The sequence below is a fragment of the Ascaphus truei genome, chromosome 8 (assembly GCF_040206685.1).
Source record: "Ascaphus truei isolate aAscTru1 chromosome 8, aAscTru1.hap1, whole genome shotgun sequence".
Classification (NCBI taxonomy): Eukaryota; Metazoa; Chordata; class Amphibia; order Anura; family Ascaphidae; genus Ascaphus; species Ascaphus truei.
The window spans coordinates 83183402-83210162 of NC_134490.1; the positions used below are offsets into that span (position 1 = coordinate 83183402).

General features: G+C 48.3%; 2 protein-coding genes across 5 annotated transcripts in view; both read left to right on the forward strand.

Moving 5' to 3' along the window:
• SLC16A12 (solute carrier family 16 member 12) overlaps positions 1-3105 on the forward strand; it is a 76059-nt gene extending 72954 nt beyond the window's left edge. For all 3 annotated transcript variants that reach the window (XM_075612864.1, XM_075612865.1, XM_075612866.1), the window contains exons 6-7: positions 925-1184; positions 1850-3105. In XM_075612864.1, the coding sequence (XP_075468979.1) occupies positions 925-1184; positions 1850-2073 (484 nt within the window). In that variant the 3' untranslated portion in view covers positions 2074-3105. The remainder of the gene's footprint in view (positions 1-924; positions 1185-1849) is intronic.
• A 10009-nt stretch (positions 3106-13114) lies between these two features.
• The window catches only part of LOC142502062 (interferon-induced protein with tetratricopeptide repeats 5-like), a 37543-nt gene continuing 23896 nt past the window's right edge, over positions 13115-26761 (forward strand). Inside the window, exon 1 of one of the 2 annotated variants that reach the window (XM_075612868.1) lies at positions 13115-13229. The gene's annotated coding sequence lies outside the window, so the exon portion shown is untranslated. The remainder of the gene's footprint in view (positions 13230-26761) is intronic. The other variant, XM_075612869.1, reaches the window with a different exon arrangement.

A 26761-nucleotide genomic window follows, 5' to 3' on the forward strand; every position in this document is an offset into this window, starting at 1 on the left:
ATCCCTCCTCTCTCTCTTCCGCCACACCCCATCCCCCTCTCTTCCTCATACCTCCCCTCTCACTTTCCTCATTCCCCTCTCTTCCCCCCTCTTCCATCCAATCGCCCTCTCTCTTCCCCTATCACCCCCCCTCCCATTCCCCTATCATTCTTCTTCCTGGTCCCCCTTCTTTCCCCATTCATTCTCCTCTTCTCACATCCGCCCTCTCTCTCTTCCCACATCCCCCTCTCTTTCCCCATTAATCTCCCTCTATTCTCCATTCCCCTTTCTTTTCCCCCATCGTCCCTCTCACCCTCCTTTATCCCCCACCCTTTCTCTCCCCCCACTCTCTCTCCCATCCCCTTCTTTCTCCCATCTCTCTCTTTCTTCAGCCCACTCTCTTTCTCCCAGCCCCCTCTCTTTCTTCCATCCCCTACCTTTCACCTCCAAACACCCTCCCTCCTGCACAACAATTAGATTGTAAGCTCTTCGGAGCAGGGACTCCTCTTCCGAAATGTTACTTTTATGTCTGAAGCACTTATTCCCATTATAGGTGTTATTTATATTATTTGTTATTTATATGATTGTTATGTGTATTACTACTGTGAAATGCTACTGTATGTACATTAATGGCGCTATATAAAAAAAGACATTCATACATACAACCACACAACCTATCTCCCTCCCTGATGAATGGCCAAACAATGTCCTGTCCACTCCCCCTCTTGGCCAAACAACCTCTCTCCTACTCTCATTCCCAGCCAACCAAGTTGCTTGGGCCACATTGAATTAACTTTGAATTCAGATTTAAGGGGAAGGTAATTCTGAAAGCAAAAAGGGAGTGGGGAAAGGGTAAGGGGAGGCATATTACAGCTTAAAAGAATTAGGCTTTGGGTTATGAGTTATACAGGTAATTATGTTTTTGTTTGTTTTTTTAAACCACAGGTTCCTGAAAAAGCATCGATATACTTGCTACCTCATTGCCGTAGGTTTGGATGGTCTTTGCTGCCTTTTTCTTCCAATTCTTCAGAGCTTCCAATTGCTTGTTCCTTTCTCTGTTACATTTGGATATTTTGATGGAGCATATGTGGCTCTTATACCCGTGGTGACTGGGGATGTCGTAGGCACTTCTAACTTATCCTCCGCACTGGGTGTGGTATTCTTCTTACATGCTGTGCCATACTTGGTGAGCCCACCTATAGCAGGTATGTTTACGTCTCATCAAGTATCCAATTTTTGGGGGAGCTCTTCACAAATTAGCAGCTATTCTTTCCCCGCTGTGAATATGTGACATTGATGGTAACCTCCCTTATCACGGTTAGACCCCTGTTTCAAGAGAATGTTAGCGCTTCAGTGAGAAGTCAAAATGACCAGTTCCCCCTCATTCGTTGGCTTCCGTTATCACTTTTGTGTCTGGGGCTTTGCTGGTGATATTGTCCCAGTCGGCTCCCAGTAATAAGAAAATAGCAGTTTAATTCAGATAAAAAAAAATACACTATTACATTGATCCGGGTTGCATAAACCATTTGCTTTCATTGTGGACATAAATGCATTGTTCTGGAGCAATTTGCTGTCTCTTCCTGTAGACGAGAAGGGAAACAAGTCCAGTTACATCCCAAGCCACCCATAACAATCTTTCCACATTCCTTATTTACGTACATCGTACATTTAATTCTTGGCTATATAAGTACAAAATGGTTATACTTTTGTTATAACGAAAGTGACACTCAGGCAGCAAAGAGGTTAACCAAACAATTGATCACATTTTACTGGTCAGTTGACTTGCCCCAAAACAGACAATAAATTGTACAAAATACCCACGGATACTCATCCATTACTAAAACAATACATTGTCTTCTGTCTTGTGTAGGTTGGCTAGTGGACACAACAGGCAACTACACGGCAGCATTCTTCTTAAGTGGATTCTCTATGATATTCTGTGCAATTTTACTATTTTTTGGCAGAGTGATAAGGAAGATAAAGAACAAAAAGCTGTCACTGTCTGTGTCTGTCACTGATCCCAAGGGGGAAATTTGGACTAATGGAGACGTGGCCCATTCTGTCACAGAAGAGCTGAACCAGAAAGAGGTCTAAATGGATCTGAACAGACCATGTTGCATTGCTATGTCAATGCAGAAAGTTTGGTTTCTCTGGATTTTTTCCCCCTGCAATCAGAGATCAGCAGTATTTCTTTTACCACCTTATGTGTGGTAGGTTTTATGTTGGGTAATACCAGCCATCCTGATTCAAGCAAAGACTTCTTATAATTGCATCAATAATTTTGTGGACAATCTGGGAGCATTGACCAATCAGTAGGAGTTTGCGTTGCACACCAGATGCAGAAAACCTGCACTTTAGGATACAAGTCATATAACACAATAGGGAATTTATTAGGATGTTACTCAGTCAGGTTAGTAGTTTTTGTCTCAATTAGAACATTATGCTGATCCAAAAGTGCCCACTTAGGGCATCAGCAATTCAGATTCTGTGATTTACCAAAGGATTATTTAAAAATACAACACATCGCATTGGAGAGGTGATGCTAAGGAGCTTAATCAATACGTTGGGAAGTTGTCTTCCCCTGCTGGAAAAAATTCAGTTTCATTTAATTGAATGTGTGTTTGATACAGTTGATGAATTTCTTAAAGCCAAATTGAAAAAAAAAAAAAGGATAAAAAGTTAGGCATACTTGAATTGATATATGTGTTAAATGCACTTCCTTCCCCATCCCTCCTTGTGTTCCATATAACCCCATATTCTTTGCTAATTCAAGAGGGGAATAGAATGTATTGAACATATACACATACACATTGAGACACTTATCATTTGAATGCCAAAAGAAACCAAATATAAGCTTTATCCATAACGATCTGTAAGTTTGCAAACCAGATTCTAAGCCGTTTAATATTGGGACATAAACCCCATTCTTGGAAGGGAGTAATCATTTACTGAATTCCTCGTTTTGCCTTCGAAATCAACATGAGCCTTAAATGATGTAGGAATATGCTGCTTTTTGTGTCTCTTCAATACTTTTAAAAGAGGACTTTTCTGTTTACCTGTCATTTGTACTCCTATGCAATACTGCTGTGTGACGAAATGTAAGAAAACAAAGACTTTTGTAATGTATTTCAATTAGCTTGAATTATTTAGCGTGGAGAAATATGTTGAAAACACTCATTGTCAATGGTGAAAACTGGTAATAACGGCTTCAGGTATTCTACCGCAGAAAATGTAACGGGCCAAGTATTAATAGAAGCTCTGAACTTTGCAACGGTTTTGACTAGTGCAAATTCATGTACTGTAGCAAAAGGTTTTTGTTTTCACGTGCTAAAGTTAATACAGAGATGCCCCTTAAGAGGTGGCTGAAATGGCATCTACTTTTCCACACAAGTGCTTGTAATAAACTGCAATACTATAAACATTAATGCAACGTAAAACGGCATTTTGTCGGGGCATTTCTGAAGCAAGTCTTTTATAGAATACCCTACAGAAAGCCCTGAAAGTGTGCCTTAGAAAAGGCAGCCTACCAGGGTCATCTAAAAAACATTAGGGCCCCCCGGGCAAATCAGTGCACGGGGCCCGGCCTTTACTATCGCCCCCAGCCTCCCACGCACTCACTAGCAGCAGCAGGCACCGGAAGTGCTGCACTGCTAGGCTGCGAGCCGGGCGGGCGGAGAGCGAGCGGAGCCAGGGTGCCAGGCGGGGGAAGAGCGAGCGGAGCCGGGGTGCCGGGCGGGGGAAGAGCGAGCGGAGCCGGGGTGCCGGGCGGGGGAAGAGCGAGTGGAGCCAAGGGTGCCGGGCAGGGGAAGAGCGAGCGGAGCCGGGGTGCCGGGCGGGAGGAGAGAGAGTAGGGTTGCCAGGTGGCTTGTCCAAAAATACTGGACACAATGGTGCGACGCGCGAGAATCGTTGGTGGGGAAGAATGTTATTTATAAATGACCTGACTGTTATGTCATTTGTTCTAAATTTCACTCCAAGTATTCACCAATTTGCACCAATTTATTCTATTTCGTAAAAAATCTGGGGAGGGGTCTTGGGAGGGAGCGCCCTTCCGAGGATTGTTTGAGGAAATAGAATATGAAATAGTGCAAATTGGTGCGCGCTTGGAGTGAAATTTAGAACAAATGACGAAATGGTCAGATCATTTATAAATAACTGCCCTGCAGTCATACTGTACATGGCGAGCAATACTGATCTTACTGCTCCGCCCACAAATACCAAGATTGTTGCACCCCCTCTTCATCCTCTCTCTCTCTCCCCCCCTTGTCCTCTCACCCCTCCCTTCATTCTCTCATCCCCCCCCCGCTCCCTTCATCCTCTCACCCCCTCCCTTCATCCTCTGTTACCCCCTTCCTCTCACTCCCTCCCCCTCCCTGTCATTACCAGTACAGTAGCTTTCAAATTTAGACTTCAGAATCCAGCTTTAAATTGCATATTGAATCATGCCATTGGATAAGTAACCTGCTCTGCCTTCTTGGGGGTGATCTGTAAGTAGATCTGGGTGCTGCAGAGATTGCAATGCTGCGATGAGAGCTGAGTTATGGAACCTTTCTGAGAATTTACAATGGGGGTTATTTTGAATAGATCTTGAAAATGGGAAGACTGTTAGTATAGTAAAAGAAAAGTAAGGGGAGTGAGCAATTAAACAAAGTTGCCAGTGCTGTATGTACTGTCTGTCACCACACACACACACAGACACACAGACACACACACACTGAGACTTATACACACACACACACACACACACACACACACACACACACACACACACACACACACACACACACACACACACACACACACACACACACACACACACACACACACACACACACACACACACACACGCAGGACACAGGACACAGACAGAAAGACAGATGGAGACAGACACACACATAGACAGACACACAGGCAGGACACAGACACACACACACACAGGCAGGACACTGAGACACACACACAGGCAGGACACTGAGACACACACGCAGGCAGGACACTGAGAGACACACGCAGGCAGGACACTGAGACACACACGCAGGCAGGACACTGAGACACACACACAGGCAGGACACTGAGACACACACACAGGCAGGACACTGAGACACACACAGGCAGGACACTGAGACACACACACAGGCAGGACACTGAGACACACACACAGGCAGGACACTGAGACACACACACAGGCAGGACACTGAGACACACACACAGGCAGGACACTGAGACACACACACAGGCAGGACACTGAGACACACACACAGGCAGGACACTGAGACACACACAGGCAGGACACTGAGACACACACACAGGCAGGACACTGAGACACACACACAGGTAGGACACTGAGACACACACTGACACACTGAGACACACACACACACACACACACACACACACACACACACACACACACACACACACACACACACACACACACACACACACACAGCCTCACTTCTCTGCATTCTATCCTCCGCTCTTTGGCCCCACACCCCAGGCTCCTGCCACCTCCCGATTGGCTGAATTACACAGCAGCAACCAATCAGAAGCTGCCCAGCCCTTTAGCAGCAGCAGCCCTGCTCTATCCCATGTTCGGTATTATCTCTCATATTTTACCGGACAGGGGAACCAAATACCGGATACCGGGCAACCCTAAGTGCGAGCCGGGGTGCCGGGTGGGGGGAGAGCATTGGTGGGCACGCATGGGCCGGTCGCCTATGCACAGCTTACTACACGCTGTGGCGCGTCAGCCGCTACGGGATACAAGAGAATGGTGTTTCCTAGCGTTGACGCGTCACGTGGTGTGGCTGTGAGCCAATGGGGAGGAGAGGCTTCGGGAGGAGGAGAGGCGTGTGGAGTGAAAGCAGCGTGAGTGCCTGTCTGTGTGTGTATGTGTGTGCCTGAGTGCGTGAGTGCCTGCCTCTGTCTGTGTGTGTGTGTATTAGTGCGTGAGTGCCTGCCTCTGTCTGTCTGTGTGTGTGTCTGAGTGCGTGCCTGTCTGTGTGTGTATGTATGTGTGTGCCTGAGTGCGTGAGTGCCTGCCTCTGTCTGTCTGTGTGTGTGTCTGTGTGTGTGTCTGAGTGCGTGCCTGTCTGTGTGTGTATGTATGTGTGTGCCTGAGTGCGTGAGTGCCTGCCTCTGTCTGTGTGTGTGTGTTTTGCTTTACTTACCTTCAATCAGCAGCCCGAGCCATGGAGGGAGGGGGGGAGAGTAGCGGGTCCCTCCGCTCAAGCCACGCCCCCCTCCCGCTCAAGCCTCCCACTCCCGCTCCGGCTCCCGCTCCCTACAGACCGCATATCGCGGTCTGTGTATGTCAGCGCCCCGCCTGTCTGCAGTGCGGGCGCGCTGACTCTGGGAGCGGGGCCTTAGCCTTAGGCTGTGTCCAGGGTGAAGGGAAGCGCAGAGCGGGAGAGCTGGCGCTCATGCGCAGTGACGTCACGCACATGTAAGCAGGCGACAAATCTGTCCTGCTAGTTGCGAGCGTATCATCAGGGGGAGTGTTAATGTGACGTGAGGGGCGTGTTAATGTGACGTGGGGGGTGTGTTAATGTGATGCGGGGGCGTGTTAATGTGACACGGGGGGCGTGTTAATGTGACACGGGGGGCGTGTTAATGTGACGCGGGGCATGTTAATGTGATGCTGGGGCGTGTTAATGTGACGCTGGGGCGTGTTAATGTGACGCTGGGGCGTGTTTTGACGGGGGGCGTGTTAATGTGACGCGGGGGCGTGTGAATATAACTCAGGGGCGTGTTTTGATGGGGGGGTGTGAATGTGACACGGGGGGGGGGGGGCATGCATGGGGGCAGAGCTGGGGACACAGGACACTGACAGCAGGGACCCATGTCACTTGCAGAGGCTCCTTCACAAGTGAGTGCTACAGGATCAGAGACACAGGGATGGGAGGGATGTATGGAGACTCCTCTGTCTGTGTGTCACTCCCTGCACACCACATACAACCATTACCCCTGCACACCCCACTCACCCATCACTTCCTGCACACCCCTCTCACCAATAACTCCCTGCACACGCTACTCACCCATCACTCCCTGCACACCCCACTCACCAATAACTCCCTGCACACCCTACTCACCCATCACCCTGCACACCCCACTCACCCATCACTCCCTGCACACCCCACTCACCAATAACTCCCTGCCCACCCTGCACACCCTACACACCCATCACTCCCTGCACACCCCACTCACCAATAACTCCCTGCACACCCTACTGACCCATCACTGCCTGCACACCCCACTCACCCATCACTCCCTGCAAACCCCACTCACCCATCACACCCCACTCCCCCATCACTCCCTGCAAACCCCACTCACCCATCACACCCCACTCCCCATCACTCCCTGCACACCCCACTCACCCATCACTCCACACCCCAATATATATATATATCTATATACTGTATCTCTATGTCTATATCTATATCTATATCTATATCTATATATATATAGATATCCCCTGCTCTCTCTCCCTGCGCCCTCTCTCTCCCCTGCTCTCTCTCCCCTCCTCCCCCTCCCCCTTCTCTCTCTCCCCTCCTCCCCCTCCCCCTTCTCTCTCTCCCCTCCTCCCCCTCCCCCTCCTCTCTCTCCCCTCCTCCCCCTCCCCCTTCTCTCTCTCCCCTCCTCCCCCTCCCCCTTCTCTCTCTCCCCTCCCCCTTCTCTCTCCCCTCCCCCTTCTCCCCTCCTCCTTCTCCCCCTTCTCCCTCTTCCCCTCCTCCCATCCCCCTCCTCCCCTCCTCCTCCTCCCCCTCCTCTTCCTCCCCTCCTCCCCCTACCCCCCCTCCTCCTCCTCCCCCTCCTCTTCCTCCCCTCCTCCCCCTACCCCCCTCCTCTTCCTCCCCTCCTCCCCCTACCCCCCTCCTCCTCCTCCCCCTCCTCTCCTCCCCGCCTCCCCTCCCCCTCCTCTCTTCCTCCCCTCTTCCCCCTCCCCCTCCCCCTCCCCTCCTCTCCCTTCTCCCCTCCTCCCTTCTCCCCTCCTCCCCCTCTCTCTCCCTTCCGCCCCCTTTCTCTCCCCCTCCCCCTGCTCTCTCACCTCCTCCCCCTCCCCCCTGCTCTCTCCCCTCCTCCCCCTCCCCCACTGCTCTCTCCCCTCCTCCCCTCCCCCACTTCTCTCTCCCCTCCTCCCCCTCTCTCTCCCCCCATTGCTCTCTCTCCCGCCTCCCCTGCACTCTCTCTCCCTCCTGCTCCCACGCTCTCTCTCCCTCCTGCCCCGCGTTTTCTCTCCCTCCTGCCCCCGCGCTTTCTCTCCCTCCTGCCCCCGCGCTTTCTCTCCCTCCTGCCCCTGCGCTCTCTCTCCCTCTTACCCCGCTCGCTCTCTCTCCCCCCTCCCCCGCATGCTCTCTCTCCCGCCTCCCCCACGCTCTCTCTCCCGCCTCCCCCGCGCTCTCTCTCCCGCCTCCCCCGCGCTCTCTTTCCCGCCTCCCCCGCGCTCTCTCTCCCACCTCCCCCACGCTCTCTCTCCCACCTCCCCCCGCTCTCTCTCCCTCCTCCCCCGCGCTCTCTCTACCGCCTCCCCCGCGCTCTCTCTCCCGCCTCCCCCGCGCTCTCTCTCCTGCCTCCCCCGCGCTCTCTCTCCTGCCTCCCCCGCGCTCTCTCTCCCGCCTCCCCCGCGCTCTCTCCCGCCTCCCCCGTGCTCTCTCTCCCGCCTCCCCCGCGCTCTCTCTCCTGCCTCCCCCGCGCTCTCTCCAGCCTCCCCCGCGCTCTCTCTCCCGCCTCCCCCGCGCTCTCTCCCGCCTCCCCTGCGCTCTCTCTCCCGCCTCCCCCCGCTCTCTCTCCCTCCTCCCCCGTGCGCTCTCTCTCCCTCCTCCCTGCGCTCTCTCTCTCCCTCCTCCCCTACGCTCTCTCTCCCTCCTCCCCTACGCTCTCTCTCCCTCCTCCCCTACGCTCTCTCTCCCTCCTCCCCCTGCGCTTTCTCCCTCCTCCCCCGTGCTCTCTCTCCCTCCTCCCCCCTGCGCACTCTCTCCCTCCTCCCCCCTGCGCACTCTCTCCCTCCTCCCCCCGTGCTCTCTCCCTCCTCTTCGCCATGCTCTCTCTCTCCCTCCACCCCCCGCACTCTCTCTCCCGCCTCCCCCGCGCTCTCTCCCGCCTCCCCCGACCCTCCCCTTTCTTTCTCCCCCGCGCTCTTTCTCCCGCCTCCCCCCACACTCTCTCTCCTTTCTCCCCCAACCCTCCCCCTTCTCTCCCCTTTCTCTCTCCCCTGACCCTCCCCTTTCTCTCTCCCCCGACCCTCCCCCTTCTCTCTCCCCTTTCTCTCTCCCCCGACCCTCCCCCCTCTCTTCTCTTTCTCCCCCCCATCACTCCGTTTCACACCACTCTGTTTGCCCCCCCACCACCACTCCGTTTGCCCCCCACCACCACTCCATTTGCCCCCCCCACCACCACTCCGTTTGCCCCCCACCACTCCGTTTGCCCCCCCCACTACTCCGTTTGCCCCCCCCACTACACCGTTTGCCCCTCCACCACTCCGTTTGCCCCTCCACTACACCGTTTGCCCCTCCACTACACCGTTTGCCCCTCCACCACTCCATTTGCCCCCCCCACCACTCCATTTGCCCCCCCCCACCACTCCATTGCCCCCCCACCATCACTCCGTTTTACCCCCACCACACCACCACTCCCTTTTACCCCACCACACCACCACTCCGTTTTACCCCCCCCGTTTCGTGTGTCCCCCCCTGTTTCGTGCCCCCCCGTTTCGTGTCCCCCCCGTTTCATGCCCCCCCATTTCGTATCCCCCCCTCCCTGTCAGAGTCAACAACCAATGCGATACCATACAAGCTCCCAATGCTTGTATTGCATTGGTTTTGCATTGCTGCCCTCTGATTGGGTAAATTCGGTCATGTGCTCAAATGTCGGAACTACAGATTCAAAAGTTTGAAACTCTTGAAACTGAGCGCCGACTACAGCTCACGGGCACGCGCAGGCGGGCGCTCACGCAGGCCACACACATTGTCGCAATGTGTCTCATTGTGGCGAGCGTGAGCGCCCGCACCAGCTCAGCGCCACCCTGGACGCAGCCTTAGTTAGTGACAGTGTCTCCCAAAGAAAAACGAACCTCTATGAAGTGAAATTGATCAAGGTTACAGAAATGTAGATATTAAGCACCTACGTGACCACATTTTTTTTTTTAAACATCTACTGATACAGAAGGCCACACTCAAACCAAGCTACTTTTCACAAGCGAGCTTTATTTAATTTAGCATGCCCTTGTGAAACACCCGGCAATCTAGGATAGATTCCGTGTCGTTTCATATTTCTGTGGTAGAAAACATCACAGGTTACTCATTCAAAGATGGTGCCGGACTTTTGCACAGAAACTCGCATTGATATTGCAGTTTAATTAAGAACCCCCATAGGCTTATGCATCCCGCCTTCTGCTTTACCAATGTACTTCAGCATACCTGCCAAGTAAGTACTGTATATTGATCATCAGTATGATTAAGGCCGCGATTATTTATATATATTGTTTATATAGTCCCGGCGACAGCGACGTCGCGTCATGTATTGAATCCGTCACGGGCGCTTATAATAGGAGCGGCGCGATGGCTTGGCCGCAATCGCTGGAAGTCACTTTAATTTGATTTTTTCAGCGACTGCAGCGTGACGTCAAGGTCGCCGTCGCCGGGACTATAAGCGCGGCCTAAGTCTTGGTTCTGTATTTTCATTTGCTGGTGTTTGCAACTTGTGTATAATATATTGCAATGTAAAGCAAGGCTGCCCATCTTACACTTAACGTGGGAGTCTGCTACCAGGTATGCTGCACGACGTTAATAGACACAAGTTACACTGCGGTCAGAAGACACAAGAGTTACACTGCGGTCAGACGTACCTTGGCAGCTGTCCTGTCATTTTTATAGGATCGGGGGAATTTTTTAATACAATAAAAAAAGTAAAGCAATTTTTTTTTAACCTGGAACTCGTGGTCTATTTGATTGTTACAGTACATGTAAAAAAATATCAAAAGTAGCCCTTTCAAATACAGTGGGAATGCCCCACACAACCTCCACTGTCATTACCGTGGCCACCTCCAGTACAGGATCTTAATCAATAGCATTGATAATGATTTGTACAGTGCTACCTGGGAACAGTCAATAAAAACAAAAGGAATGAAGCTAATAACACATTTATAACGTGTTTATTTATTGTTTTATTGGTTTATTTCTTGGTCTTCCTCAGTACTCATTGTCAGGCTCCTCTAATCCCTCTACTATGCTATTTTACTTCCACATCTGACATATCAATCTGTTATGGATACCATGCTGTATTTTGTAACACCTATCTTTGGGGACTGCTAGCCGCTTCAGGCTTAATGAATAGTCAATGAATGTAAGAAGACATGTGAATGTACAATCCACTCTATGAATGGGATAATAATTGGTTACCTCATGCATAGAGTGGGTGGGGGTTTCTGCAAATAGGTGTGGGATCCCCTCATCTATCGTGTGTGGCAGGAAAAGGCATGAGTTGGGCCAACTGTTGTGTATAAATTGGAGCTGTTTTTAATAGCATCTGCACCAGATTCTGCAGCAGAGGTTGAACTCTGTGGTAGATGTGATAGATTGTTCCGCAAATTCTAATGCTGCAGTCATGAACTGACCGCAAATTATGATCTATAGTTATCTCATTGCTCACAAGAATGTACCAATGTCAAAAACAGTTCATTAGTTCAATGACCTTGATGCACACAATAAATATTCTTTCTTTTATATAATGCGTACTGTATTCTTTCCATTTCAAGTATTTGACTTTTTACTTTGTATCTACATCCAAAGCAATTGTGCTAAAACATTTCCAAATAAATGCCACTTGTGGCGGATAGACATTTTAAGGGATGTGATATCTTTTAATTGACCAACATAGTTGTACTTTTGGATGAGATTTATAGACCTAACAAACGTGTTATCAGGCTATGGGGCTAATTCTATATGCCGAAGCAGTCGAACGCGCCATTCCTCACTGTCTTCATTTTGCCTTTTTTCTGTAAAATAATTCTCTCTCTGTCTCCACCCCTCTGTTATGGTCTCACATGGTCTATTACCCGATACCGCAGCAGTGCTGGGTTGGGGCCCATTTGCCTGAAGTGACGGGCTACAGACGTGTCTGACAGGACATTTTTGATGTTACTTTTATGTTGGGATATTCGTACTTTTAGTGTATTAATAGTTTTTCCCACATATACAAGGCCACATGGGCACTTAAGAAGGTACACAATATATGTACTAAGGCACGTATATAAAACATTCATTTTGAACTGGTTCCCTGTATGTGGGAGGGTGAAATTCTCCCCTCTGATCACACCATTACATTGGCTACAACTCCTACAGGGAAATGTGCCCATTGATGGCTTGGACAGAAATGTCTGTTTAGGTGGTTTTAATAGATCTGCCTTTACCACTGTATCTTTAATGTTCTTAGGCCAATTTTTGCATACAAAAGACAAACTTATTTTACAGAAAGAGGCAAAATGGACCTATATATTAGATACAGTAACACCTAGGGGCTTGAATGAAAGACTTTAACTAACATGGTTCCTGGGATAAGGTCAGCCTCTATTATTAATCCAGATATAAGCGGGTGGATATACCTGAGACACAGGTTTAAACGTCTGTCACTCTGGCCCACGACTGCTATGGATTCTGCTATTCTGTTTATCCCACTTAAGTCTACTAAATTATTATTAATAAGCTACTATATAACACATCTGATCTACCCTATGGGCCTCTGTGTCCACACTATCTATAATAGTCTTTTAATCAATATATCCCCAATGGTTTGTAGTTTGCCTTGTTATCTTGTGCCCAGATAAATGTGTGTAATAATGCTGCTTGTGACTGTAAGCTCATAAAACTGAACCATCTTTTAACTTGCTCCTTTTCAGCTTTACCACCTTCGTTTTGGCAGAAAAATCATTTAAGAAAGAAAATATCAGCATGGCTGCTCCCAGTTCTCAGACTAATTTTTAGTCATTGAATATCCTTTATGGCACCAATATAGTGCATACATGTTGCTTGAAATTACTGTTATTTAAGTTTAACTTATGCAATGTGACTTCTCCGCAGTTCAGCAAGTGTGCCGAGCTGTCCGTGTGTGATTCTCTAATTTGTTATTGTTTTCCCAGGTTGCTTAGCGACGTGACGTCATCAGCATCATAGGACGCTGCGATGCGCGATGACATCGGACGTCAACCAGGAAGTACTGAGGCTGCAGTGGCTGCCCGGCTGTTAACACAGGTGATGGTATGAAGTGATTTTGTAACCCATAGGGGTATATATACTTGTTAGTGTCACCATTGCAGTAAACTGTATGCTCTGAGGAGAGGACGTGTCTGTCCTGAAATGTCACGTGTGTAGCCCTCTTCCCCCCCCCCCCTAAGTGAGATTGGGATGGGTAGGTGTATCTGACTACTTCTCAGTGTGGTGCGGTACCTGTTTGGCAACCAGGAGAGCTGAGCTTCTGCCACGGGGAACCTGGGGTATGTACTTACACTCGGTGCAGTGCCTCCACTGATGAGGGATCCCAACGGGGTGGGAGTGTGCCCTCACCAGAACCCACATACAGTAAATACACACCGTGTGAATAAACAGTATTTACTGAGCATGAACTGTAACTTCCATAACACTTTCTTTGCATAACATCAAAACAATATATGAATAACAGTGCATCACTCTGAATGCATACCATCCCCTCACCCACATGTCCATCATCACATTCCCCTCAGTCTCTTGAGTATCCACAACAATAAAGAAAGTGTGAGTGTGAGGGATAGCGCTTCCCTGTGTTTGGGGCCCGGTGGTGCACTTAATGTATACTACCTCCCTGACCAGTCCTGGTCAGGAAAATCCTTGGACTCAGCAACACCGCACAGTTATCCCACGGTGTGCTGCGCTGCTCTCTGCAGGAATGGATGCATTCGCTGGCTCCACAGGGAAAGAGTCTCCAGCCAGAATGATCCTTTATCACAGTCTCTGATACACGCTGTACTGACAGTCAGGTACTGTCAGACAGCAATCCTCTTGCTCTCTAATTATGGTGAAGGAATCCCTGTCCTAAGGCCGACCCTATACCATACAGCTTCCTCTTATGTCACAGGGGACTAATTGGGCCCAGGGGTATCCCTCTACCCTTGTCCCTGCATGCAGAAGAACTCTCACTGACACAGCCATATATCTGCTGCAGCTGCACTACAAAGCCACACTGTATCTTCTAGTCAGAGCACACAGCATGGCAGCTGTGTCACTGACTAGACTTCCACACACCTAAGGGCAGGGTCCCTATCTAAGGGGCCTTCCCTAAGAACTTACCCACTAACCTAGTGGGGAGTGGGGCCTACCTGGGGCCTGGGGGTTGCCTGGCTTAGTGTAAGAGCCTTGCTCCTTACACACTTCCTCCCCTTTCCTGCTCCCAGCTCCAACTGAAAAATGTGGTCCCCGCAACATTGTAGCCTTCCTCCACAAGAGAAGCTGCAAAACCCTATTTGCTGGCTGGCTGCATGTGATGTGGGTCAAAGGGCAATCCCCAGAGGCTGCTGGGAATTGTAGTCCACTCAGGACCTCTTTAACATTGGGACCGCGTGCGCTATCTTTACTGCGCACGCGCGATCCTGTAATGGCTACCGCAGTGGTTCTACGCATGTGCGACCTCACGCCAACCTTAACATTGCCGCTGGCACTTCTGGCACTGTACAGCGCGTGCGAGACTACACTGCGCAACCGCGAGCCCCTACAAGATGGCGGAACCCTGTAGCTGATGTCGCCGGCAGTCCCCGGTGACGCGAACGCCCCCGCAGCTCCCCGACATACCACGAGGGTCCCCGTTCTCCTGCGGTGGTAAGGGGGGCTAGGGGGAAGCCTTCTACACTCTCCCCCTGGTGAAAAATCCAACATCCCCGCTTGGGGAATGACGTCACTCAGCATAAGGTTATACAATAAAAATGCAGGGCATGATATGTACAACTTATCACACTTGACTCTAAACAATAGCGTACAGTTCAGTTCACATAAGATAACCGAGGCCAGCTGAGTGTTAGCTGCTTGCTGAGACCAATTGTGGGGTGCCCCTAACTGAAAATGTGGGGGTACCTCACTTTGACTTTTGTGAGCCTCCGCAAACTCATGGTCAGGTGCAACAGTCACTGGTTCCATACTGCTTCCTCCCCCTGGTGGTAGGAATGGCACAGTGTCTCTTGGCCAGACCTTTACCCGGCCATCTGCGGCATGGATGCAGTAGGCCAGGAGATCTTGACCTTTTCCGTGGTCCACCACATTTGTGCTTAAAGGAGGCAATTTTCACTGAATCACTCACAACACAGTCCTTGTCCCTAAGAACTTGGGAGGCTTCCACTGGGAAGCGAGCAAGTAGCAATGTCTCTGTACTCAAAGTCTCTGTTTCATCCTGCAGGGGGTAAAGGGTTGATACCTTACCACTGCGGTGATTCACGGTGGCCAACAGGTCCTCGGGGACGCTGTCAGTTCCCACCTCGGCTGTCGTGGGACCTGTCCCCGGCACTTCTGGTGCAGTCCACTCACTTTCTGGAAACTCGGGAGCGTTGGATCCCAGTCCTGGGACCATTTGTGTTGGAGCGCACGGACTCACACTCCGTTCAGTTATGGTGACACACGGGCCCACCGTCAGGTCATAAGCAGTCTCACCTCGGGCACACGGATGTCCAGCGATGTTCTGCTGCTCAGCATGAGCCTTAGTTGGGGCCTTTTCCACGGCCACCTCCATCGGAGCCTGTGGGGAGTAAGGAGGTTCCTCACCACTCTGCTGGCTTGCGATGGGTTCCTCTTCCTCCGGTCCCATCTCCGGGTGTCCCTCCGACACACTGGGAGTCGCCACAGCCGTGGGACTCTTCCACGGCTCCGGCCGCACCAGCGTTTGCTCCGGTGCCACTAGCGGAAGTGCACCTAACTTTTCCTGGGCATTCACCTTACCCTTGGCGTTGTTAGCAGGTACTGATCCCAAGCCGGGGACCGATGGTACCATTGTAGTAGGCCGGATTGGCAGTGGTAGGGCCCACGGGCCCACAGCAGGGACTGCAGCAGATGGGATAAATGTCTCTTTATCTTCAGCTTCACTTGGGTGGTCCGCCGGCCGGCGCATCACCACGGCTGGTTGTTGGTCGCTGGAATCACTAAGAGAGGATGGGGGTATTGACACCTTACCCTGTGATTCCGGAATCTGCGGTTCTGGAATCTGCAGTCCTGAGTGTGGAACCGAGCCTAGAACCGGGGTACATGGACCCCCTGGAACATCTGCTATAGCACACTGACTCTGTGCGGCCACAGCGTCACAGCTGTCCATGTTGGTCAATGTAGCTTGAAAATCTTGCGGTTCTAGAGCAGAGTCTAGAACCGTAGTTAGTGCACACAGGGCCTCCGAAACCTCCGTGGTTGCGCAAGGGGGGTTAGCAGCATCGATCCCCCCGGTGGAGAGACCAATTGCACCTTTCTCTGCTGGTTCCGGCTCTAGAACCGACTCTGGAACCGAATCTGGCGCGGTTAAAGTGTTTGAGCCGCCCGAAACGTCTGTGAGGGGTATAAATTGATTACCTGCATTGACCGGTCAAGTATTGAGGTCGCTCGCCTCTTCCTCTGCGATTTCTGTAGGCTGCAGCAGCTTGGGAAGCAAGAACTGTGCCCCGCAGTAGTCACACTGGGGTCCCCAGGTCAACTCACAACCTTGGAAATCAGATTTGGAACATGGACATCGGAGACACTTCTTCCCTTCCACTTGTACCACTAAAACCCTGGTTGGTAACTGGGAGGGATCAAAGTCCGCACCAGCAGGTATATCCAAGTCCTTTTGTAAGCATGGACACAAAAGAACGATTACGTTCACTCCTCTTATTCGCCACTCGCCATACAACTGAGCGTGTGATGTACTGCATCCATTACCTCTCTTATGGTGAACAGACGTGGCTGATTGCTGCTCGAGGCGCTCCCTCCCCCTGGTGGACTCTAGAGGAGGGTCCCTTTCCATCAAGGAATAGTTCTGGCTCTGTGCTACGCCACTCATTTGGCGGGGCGGGGCTTATGTTTTCCTGCCAATCCCAGACAGCTTTCTGCAAGGTAATTCGCCGCCGCCTTGAGCGCAGCAGCACGTGCACGCTTCCAACTTGGGGAAAGTTGCCATGGCGCTAGGTCAGCTTAGACTAAAGGGTAACCCTTAGGGGGGCCCCCTGGCATAAACAATGTGAACAGTGCCTCTGACAGGCATATATCCCACGTGGGTGTCACCACAAAAAGTATCGATCTCCACATGGACGTGGGGTCTTGATCTTCATCTAAAATACAGGCGTACAGCCACCCGGGGATTTTACGCATATGATCACAGACCTCCACGTCTGATATATTTGCGGGAAGGCCACACGGCGGGGGTTAAAATCTTGCCTCAAGGCCCAGGCGAGGACCTCGTGTCCGGACTTTACAACCATGGTGGACAATTTGACAAAAAAAAAAATAGAACAGGGCACCCCAGGTCGGGATCTCAGCAGCGCCTCCAAATGTAGCCCTCTTCCCCCCCCCTAAGTGAGATTGGGATGGGTAGGTGTAGCTGACTACTTCTCAGTGTGGTGCGGTACCTGTTTGGCAACCAGGAGAGCTGAGCTTCCGCCACGGGGAACCTGGGGTATGTACTTACACTCGGTGCAGCGCCTCCACTGATGAGGGATCCCAACGGGGTGCGAGTGTGCCCTCACCAGAACCCACATACAGTAAATACACACCGTGTGAATAAACAGTATTTACTGAGCATGAACTATAACTTCCATAACACTCTCTTTGCATAACATCAAAACAATATATGAATAACAGTGCATCACTCTGAATGCATACCATCCCCTCACCCACATGTCCATCATCACATCCCCTCAGTCTCTTGAGTATCCACAACAATAAAGAAAGTGTGAGTGTGAGGGATAGCGCTTCCCTGTGTTGGGGCCCAGTGGTGCACTTAATGTATACTACCTTCCTGACCAGTCCTGGTCAGGAAAATCCTTGGAACTCAGCAACACTGCACAGTGATCCCACGGCGTGCTGTGCTGTTCTCTGCAGGAATGAATGCACTCGCTGGCTCCACAGGGAAAGAATCTCCAGCCGGAATGATCCTTTATCACAGTCTCTGATACACTCTGTACTGACAGTCAGGTACTGTCAGACAGCAATCCTCTTGCTCTCTAATTATGGTGAAGGAGTCCCTGTCTTAAGGCCGACCCTATACCATACAGCATCCTCTGGTGTCACAGGGGACTAATTGGGCCGTGGAGTATCCCTCTACCCTTGTCCCTGCATGCAGAAGAACTCTCACTGACACAGCCAAATAACTGCTGCAGCTGCACTACAAAGCCACACTGTATCTTCTAGTCAGAGCACACAGCACGGCAGCTGTGTCACTGACTAGACTTGCACACACCTAAGGGCAGGGTCCCTATCTAAGGGGCCTTCCCTAAGAACTTATCCACTAACCTAGTGGGGAGTGGGGCCTACCTGGGGCCTGGGGGTTGCCTGGCCTAGTGTAAGAGCCTTGCTCCTTACACACTTCCTCCCCTTTCCTGCTCCCAGTTCCAACTGAAAAACGTGGTCCCCGCAACATTGTATCCTTCCTCCACAGGAGAAGCTGCAAAACCCTATTTGCTGGCTGGCTGCACGTGATGTGAGTGAAAGGGCAATCCCAGAGGCTGCTGGGAATTGTAGTCCACTCAGGACCTTTTTAACATTGGGACCGCGTGCGCTATCTTTACTGCGCACGTGCGATCCTGTAATGGCTACCGCGGTGGTTCTACGCATGTGCAACCTCACGCCAACCTTAACCTTGCCGCCGGCACACCTGGCACTGTACAGCGCGTGCGCGACTACACTGCGCAACCGCGAGCCCCTACAAGATGGCGGCGCCCTGTAGCTGATGTCGCCGGCAGTCCCCGGTGACGCGAACGCCCCCGCAGCTCCCCGACATACCACGGGGGTCCCTGTTCTCCTGCGGTGGTAAGGGGGGCCAGGGGGAAACCTGCTACACGTGTTTGCATATATCTGCTCTGATGCTTTGAATACAAAGTAAGTTTACTTACAAAAAGGCTCCTGTCTGCTTCCTCCTTTATTTCTTCTTGTCCACTTGGTTCCAGCTTTGAGGCGCCAGGATCAGCGAAGGGTGAGCACCAGGGAAGGGCATCTATTTATCTTTTCTTCAAACAACATTGTGCCACTCCTCCAACCCCCTTCTATGGTAAGGGATACACACCCTGTTGGATGTTAGCACTGCTGGTACAGCATCCCAATATAAGGTATAATCATGCGCTATGATACTAGGTGCTTAATGTGACACACAGTCCTGTATTATAGCAGTGAGGATAGTGTGGGACACTGAAGTATGTGTACACACAAATAAACACGGACTGTTATTCTCTTGGTATACAGGAGGTTGCCCTGGTATGACTAATAATATTCATAGGACGAACAATCTCCGATAGTGTCTGATGAGTTGTTGATCCTGTAGATAAGGTGTGTTACAGTTGTGTTACTGAACACCACAGCCGTCAAACCGGTTTGGGAAGTATACTTGATGTCAATGCCACAACTATGTAACCAGTTTAACCCATTTATTGTTAGCACAGACACTTAGAAAATATCAGGTCAATTGGGTCAAAAAAGCAAGGTGCTACAAAAATGTAGCCACTTAAATCAATGTGGTTTGGATAGAGCACCAGCATGTATAAGGTATTAGCCAAAGAATGGGGAGACAGGGAAAAAAGGGGGAGCACAGGTAGAGGGATAGTATTGTGGTATATAATATAAAAACCTCTGATAAAACTCTAATAAAAAGTGGTGGGAATAATAAAAAATGCAAACACACTTACACGGCCTTGTGTAAATGCTGTCACATCAAGGTATCTTTTGCGATCTTCTTTATTTCTATTTTTCTTTTTCTTCTGTGGTGGTGTATTTTCTCTTCCTTTTTCTTCTTTAGGTCCAATAAGATTCTTCTATTCGCCGGCGATTCTTCCTTCAGGTGTAACCCTCAAGTCAAACAGAGAAAAATGTACACATGTATGAGCGACAGGACAAGTGCTTGTGGTATGCAGTGACCAACTATGGTATAAGAGAGTGAAAAAATAAATAAAATAAAAAATAATAAGTAATAGATAATAAATAAATAATAAATAAATACAAACACTCACACGGCCCAGTGTGAGTGAAACCTATGTGGGAGGTATCTTTACTTCTTCATATGTAGCAAACGTATCCAATCAAGATAATCAATACTTGTTGTATACGTGGGGGAATGATGAATACAAAAAATATATATAAAGTGTAAACTATATAAGATATACAACTCACACGGCCTTGTGTGAGTGGACTCACGTAAGGGTATCTTTGAATGGTAAGCAATGATGAGTGGTAATGAATAGAAAAAAATATAAATATATAAAAAAATGTGATACTCACACGGCCGTGTGTGAGAAGGCACACATAAAGGTATCTCTGATGTATGTTGTTATCCCCTCTGTGGAAAAAGCCAAAAGCTTCTTCCTCCCAGTACAGAGACACGTGTTAATGTCCAGTGGGTGATAATAGACTTTATTAAACTAAAACCATTAAAAATAGAACACCAAATGTTCCACACAATGTAAAACAAATGAACAACATAAGAGATGATACAGCTAGTCTTTTAGTATAATTAAATGATATATTCTACTGTGACTTATAAGAGTCTTAAACGTGAAAGTGATTGTGACAATCAAATAAATCTTATTATTTACTAAACAAGTAATTTGTATCCCTATGTGAATACTTAAATACTTACTCAGAGATATATCATTTAATTATACTGTTCACAAGGGTCTGTTAATTATACAGTACCTGTAAATCTATCACATGATTATCACTATCACATACACATCCCAAGACATTTTTAAGTCCTATATTTAATCACACTGTTCACAAGAGTAGGTTGATTGTATAGCACATGTATCATACATATTGATTTACATAGAAAATTGGTTTTAAAAGTTTTCCCGTGTGGGACAACTATATGCTCTCCCAGGTATATATACCAATGTTTGGAGCCGAGAGGAGTATCTCCAATGAAGCTTTTATAATATACAGGCATTAGGAGAGCATTTAATTGATATATGATTGTTTAATGAAGTTCTACGACGCTGACAAGAAAGGGGATTGGCTACCAGCAGTACATATACCGGTACCAGCCTTATCCCCTAATCTACGGAGCCTGAGGAAGTCCGCAAAGTGGCGAAATGCGTTGCTCGTTTTTTGTCAGTGTTTTAGACATTTTCAGCCACCGTCAAGGAGTAGGTGACGGAGTGACGCAGCAGCATATCCGGACGCGGAGTAAACTAGCTGCATGCACGAATCCCTGCGTTTTCATCTTCCTAAAAGACTGGCTGTATCATCTCTTATGTTTTTCATTTGTTTTACATTGTGTGGAACATTTGGTGTTCTATTTTTAATGGTTTTAGTTTAATAAAGTCTATTATCACCCACTAGACATTAACACGTGTCTCTGTACTGGGAGGAAGAAGCTTTTGGCTTTTTCCACAGAGGGGATATCAACATACATCAGAGATACCTTTATGTGTGCCTTCTCACACACGGCCGTGTGAGTATCACATTTTTTTATATATTTATATTTTTTTCTATTCATTACCACTCATCATTGCTTACCATTCAAAGATACCCTTACGTGAGTCCACTCACACAAGGCCGTGTGAGTTGTATATCTTATATAGTTTACACTTTATATATATTTTTTGTATTCATCATTCCCCCACGTATACAACAAGTATTGATTATCTTGATTGGATACGTTTGCTACATATGAAGAAGTAAAGATACCTCCCACATAGGTTTCACTCACACTGGGCCGTGTGAGTGTTTGTATTTATTTATTTATTGTTTATTTATTATCTATTATTTATTATTTTTTATTTTATTTATTTTTTCACTGTCTTATACCATAGTTGGTCACTGCATACCACGAGCACTTGTCCTGTCGCTCATACATGTGTACATTTTTCTCTGTTTGACTTGAGGGTTACACCTGAAGGAAGAATCGCCGGCGAATAGAAGAATCTTATTGGACCTAAAGAAGAAAAAGGAAGAGAAAATACACCACCACAGAAGAAAAAGAAAAATAGAAATAAAGAAGATCGCAAAAGATACCTTGATGTGACAGCATTTACACAAGGCCGTGTAAGTGTGTTTGCAAAAAATCCAAATTGGAAACACCATTGCACACAGGGAAACATTCAATGTCAAATTGTCCGATGTTTTTGCATTTTTTATTATTCCCACCACTTTTTATTAGAGTTTTATCAGAGGTATCCCTCTACCTGTGCTCCCCCTTTTTTCCCTGTCTCCCTGTACAAAAAAGGATCCTGGATAGATCCTATAGGGGTCAGAGCCATAGGAGAGACAACGTCACTGAGGGGACCCTTGCACAACTATTTTAAGGTTGTAAAAACTTTTTTACATTTTACCCCATTCATCACTTTCTTTCGAGGGAGCGCCCGGGTTTTCTCTGTTCCATTAGCCAAAGAATGCTGGATGATATATGTATGTTGTCACAGATGTATAGATAAATAGCACGTGGGTAGGGACACTTCCTGGGAAGAGTGCCCTGGCTTGTCAGTAATCAATTAACCCCTGTGATATCTGATTGAAAAAGGGGGGGCAAAAGGGTTAATCAGTAGTTACTATAACACTGAGAGCATAGTACAGTACTGTAGGCTGCAGGTGTAGCACTTAGAGAAAAATATATAAATGTATTGAATATTATGGATCAGTACCCTCCACACACTAGTGCTTAAGCAGTTCTACAGAATAAAAAAAGGTACCAGCCTCTGCAAAAATAGCAGTGTCTCTGCTCATGATAGCAAAAAAAATGCTATATAGGCTCAACCTAAGCATATTAGTGGTTCAATATGATTGCCCCCTTCCCCTGAGCGCTCCCAATGACCATCGGGTCTTGGCTTGGAGTGAATGAGAGCATGAACAGGGCGCCGTAGTAGTGTTAGGCACGTTCTATAGTGCTGTGCGCGTGCTACGCCTTGTGCGCGCGCGGAATTTTCGTTGGCTGACGTTAGTCAGCCTTTCTATACAAGGGCCGAGCGCGCGCACGGCAGGGAGCGGGGAGCCGACAGACAGCGGCAAAGATGAGGAAAATTATTTTTCCGCGCCGCTATCGGCGCTGAATGTATGTATATGTGTGTGTGTATATATGTGGGCTGCGTCCCCAGTAGTGCTGAGCGCACAGCGCTTGCAGAGTTCACTTTGTGCAAAGTGAATTCTCACATCCCCGCTCACGCGGACCGTGCGCACTGCGCGGGCACGCACGCTCTCCCAAGCTTGGCACTTGGGAAGTAAAAAAGAGTCTTCGAAGCGCGCTCAATAGGCCCCCCATGCACCGTCCCCCCGTGCGCGCGCAAAATTCGCAGGACACCCACGCTCATGCTTGGAGAGTTGGTGACATCACCACTAAAACATGAGCGCGGTCAGCGCCAGCGGGGCCACAGCCTTAGACAAATAATTTCAGTGTGGTCTCAAGATTACAGCCCTGCGCGTGCATGTATGATCTCTGCTGATGTGAGGGGGCGTGCATTCAAACTACAGAGGTTTAAATAGCTGTGTCAATTACCTTCTAATTACCAAATGAACCCTTTGGTGTACCAATCGATCGCAGCGGGTGTTGGCAAAATCCCTCCGTTGCCATGAATTATTCTGAATATAAGTAGATGGTACAGTACGTTTCACTCATTAAATTACATAGTTGAGATAGTTACAATCTACATGTTTGAGGTTAGAGTACCAAGGGGGTAAAAGTATGTGTAGTAATTTGGTCTCATACATCGCTGACTGTAGTATCTCTTGAGTGTTATATCCATTGGGACCTCAGTTTACAGAATATATTGTGAGGTGGCACTTGAAGAGATCATTAGTCCCTTTATACTGAGTGAGAAGGGTCCAGTTGAAGTCTATATTCAATGTGTGATCACAGTCCCTTTATAGTCCAGGGATAATTACTGTGTTGTTTGTGTATCTAGTTCACAAGACGCTCTGAAGTGTATTCCAGGCTACCACTGCTTTTTATTATGTATTTGATATTAGATTAAAATAGAAGCTGATAGCCTCTTTCAGGATATGGTTTGGAGCATGAATTAACCTTATTGCAGAGTAACAGGGTGTACGAGTAGTACATCAGTGAATCGTGATCCTAGGTTGGGCAGTCAATACTCATATTTGGTCATTGCTTGATTTAATTAAGTCTGGCCGATCTTAAATGAATGGTGTAAAAACAAAACTCTCATTCAGTCCCTCGGGTGACAGCATCTGTAGCATATAAAATTGTGACATGAATCTACACTTATATGGGTAGTAGTGATCCGGTCCAAACGTTAACGGTTCTCACCTACACAATTAACCCATTACATACCCCTGCGAAAATTCTCTTGGGAATCAAAATGTGAGGTAATACATAAATACCAACGAATTACAGTGCAGGTTATTAGGCAGCAGTACACAAGTGCATCTGTATAAATTATATACATAAGGAAGATAAAAATCATTATCTCCTACCTTACTTATACTTACCAGTAAGAACTCCTCCAGTGGGCTGATTGTTTTCCCTTTACAAACAGTATTGGGGCAGAAACACACGGCTATACAAGATACTGCACATGGAACGCAATGCGCATGCGCAGTAATCACATAGCACTCGATCCACACTAAGTATCAACCTCTGGCTCCTGTCTCTATACATGATCTTATTAACAGCAGCGGTTATGCTTCACACTATTATCTACATTATTTAGTCACTCTATTTCAAGCCACAACGCTGATATTTAATATCACTATCCCTCATGAGGATCACTTGGACACATTAGGGTTTGAATTTCACTGTGACTTCCACCCTAGGGGGTACATTCCCTAAAGCTATATATATACATTTAGGCATAAGATATAGAACCCATAATAGGTGACACTCTCAATTTATCTGGGATATCTATACTCACATGTACCGCTCTGTAAAGATCTTTGGTTTTTACCATCTACTATATGTGGATTTAGACACAGAAGTAAATGATATATAGCTATAGATCCTGTTCTTTGGATCTATATCTATTTTTAGCACTAGTATAAAGATATTAATAAAATTTATTTTAACTGTTCATTATTTAGTCACTATCTGACCTTGTTATACTATTATATAGGTCTGCAGTGAGCCACAAATAGGGATTCTCTAGTGCACTTTGTCTGTGAAGTACACACATTCAGTAATCATATTTGTTTATAGAGTCAGATTCATCACACCGACCCTGTGGTGTAGCAGTTAGAGAGTTGCAGTAGCATTTGAAAGATCATGGGTTCAATTCCTGTATGTGTATTATTTAAAATATAATTTATACCATACCATGCAGGAATTGAACCCCTGATCCTTCATATGCTAGTGCAATTCTCTAGCTGCTACACCACAGGGTTGGTGTGATGAATCTGACTCTAGTAACAAACTTATCATGGTGATGGACTGCACTGTGCAGTAGATGTTATGTTTATTTATAGATATTTTTGCGTTGCTTTACATCAATCTTTGCTACCAGTGGTGGATTTCTCATTAGGCCCAATTGGCTCGGGCCTAGGGCGTCAACATTTGGGGGCAGAAAAAATTTCCACCCTCAAACACAGAGGCATATAAAGAGGCATATAAAGGCCAGGGGGCCAATGGGGGTAGAAGGAGTGGCCCAGGGAGGCAGTGATAGGACAAGGATGAGGGTGGACAAAAGGAAGGCAATTTTACCCCTGTGGTGCTGCAGGTGATTGGCCACTGTGACTCGTGCGTGCGCTCCATGCGCGAGGGAGATGCGTGGCACGAGCGGGGGGTGGGGCCTCACTCCGCGCGGGGGCAGAAGGAGCCCTGTGTGTGTGCACGCATGTGAGCCTACGGAGGCGGGGAATGGAGCAGCAGAGAAGAGAGGGGACTGCCGCTTGTGGTACCGGGTGACTGGGGTGAGTGCCATGGGGTGCGGAGTGGGACCAGGTGAGGGGGGAACCCTCCTTGAGGGAGGCGTTCCCCAGAGTCTTACAGCTATACTGCTCTAGCATAGTTCTCACCTGTACCTTCTGCTGTGCGCTGAGCTGGGACCATATCTCTACCTGCACTAGAGTTCCAACCTGCCTAGATTCCCCTAAGAGATCAGGCAGAGCATTTTGCTGTGTCCCCCATCGGTGGGCTACAGATCCAGCACTGATTCCACACTCGGTGCAAGATACTCCTTAAGCATATTGATCTGATAGGTCCTAGTTCTTCCTGTCTATCCATCTACCTGTAAAACATAGTTGTACTCATTTATCTTTCTGTGAACCGTCTACGGTCCAGACCGGGCAGCCATTAATTTGTTCTGCCGAGTGGGCTTTAGAACAAGTACTTGCTGTCCTGGGACGAATTATCTGCTCCAGGCATTCTGGTTATAACAAGCTTTCTGCTTGGTCTGAGCCACCCTCAGATTAGCCTGTGCCAACCCCATAAGCATTTCTAGCTGGTTTCTGAGATCTACTACATACTGAAGCACAGAAACATCAGTATTAGTAGTTCCCTTCCCATCCCTCATGGAATAAGTCGACGGGTCCCCGTACCATGCGACCATATAGCAGCTCAAAGGGCAAGAACCCGGTAGATTCTTGCAGTACCTCCGGTAACTTCGGTCCTCCAGCTTGCATGATCACTTGCATCCCGGTGCCCGGGAGCAAATCCTCTGGTTGGA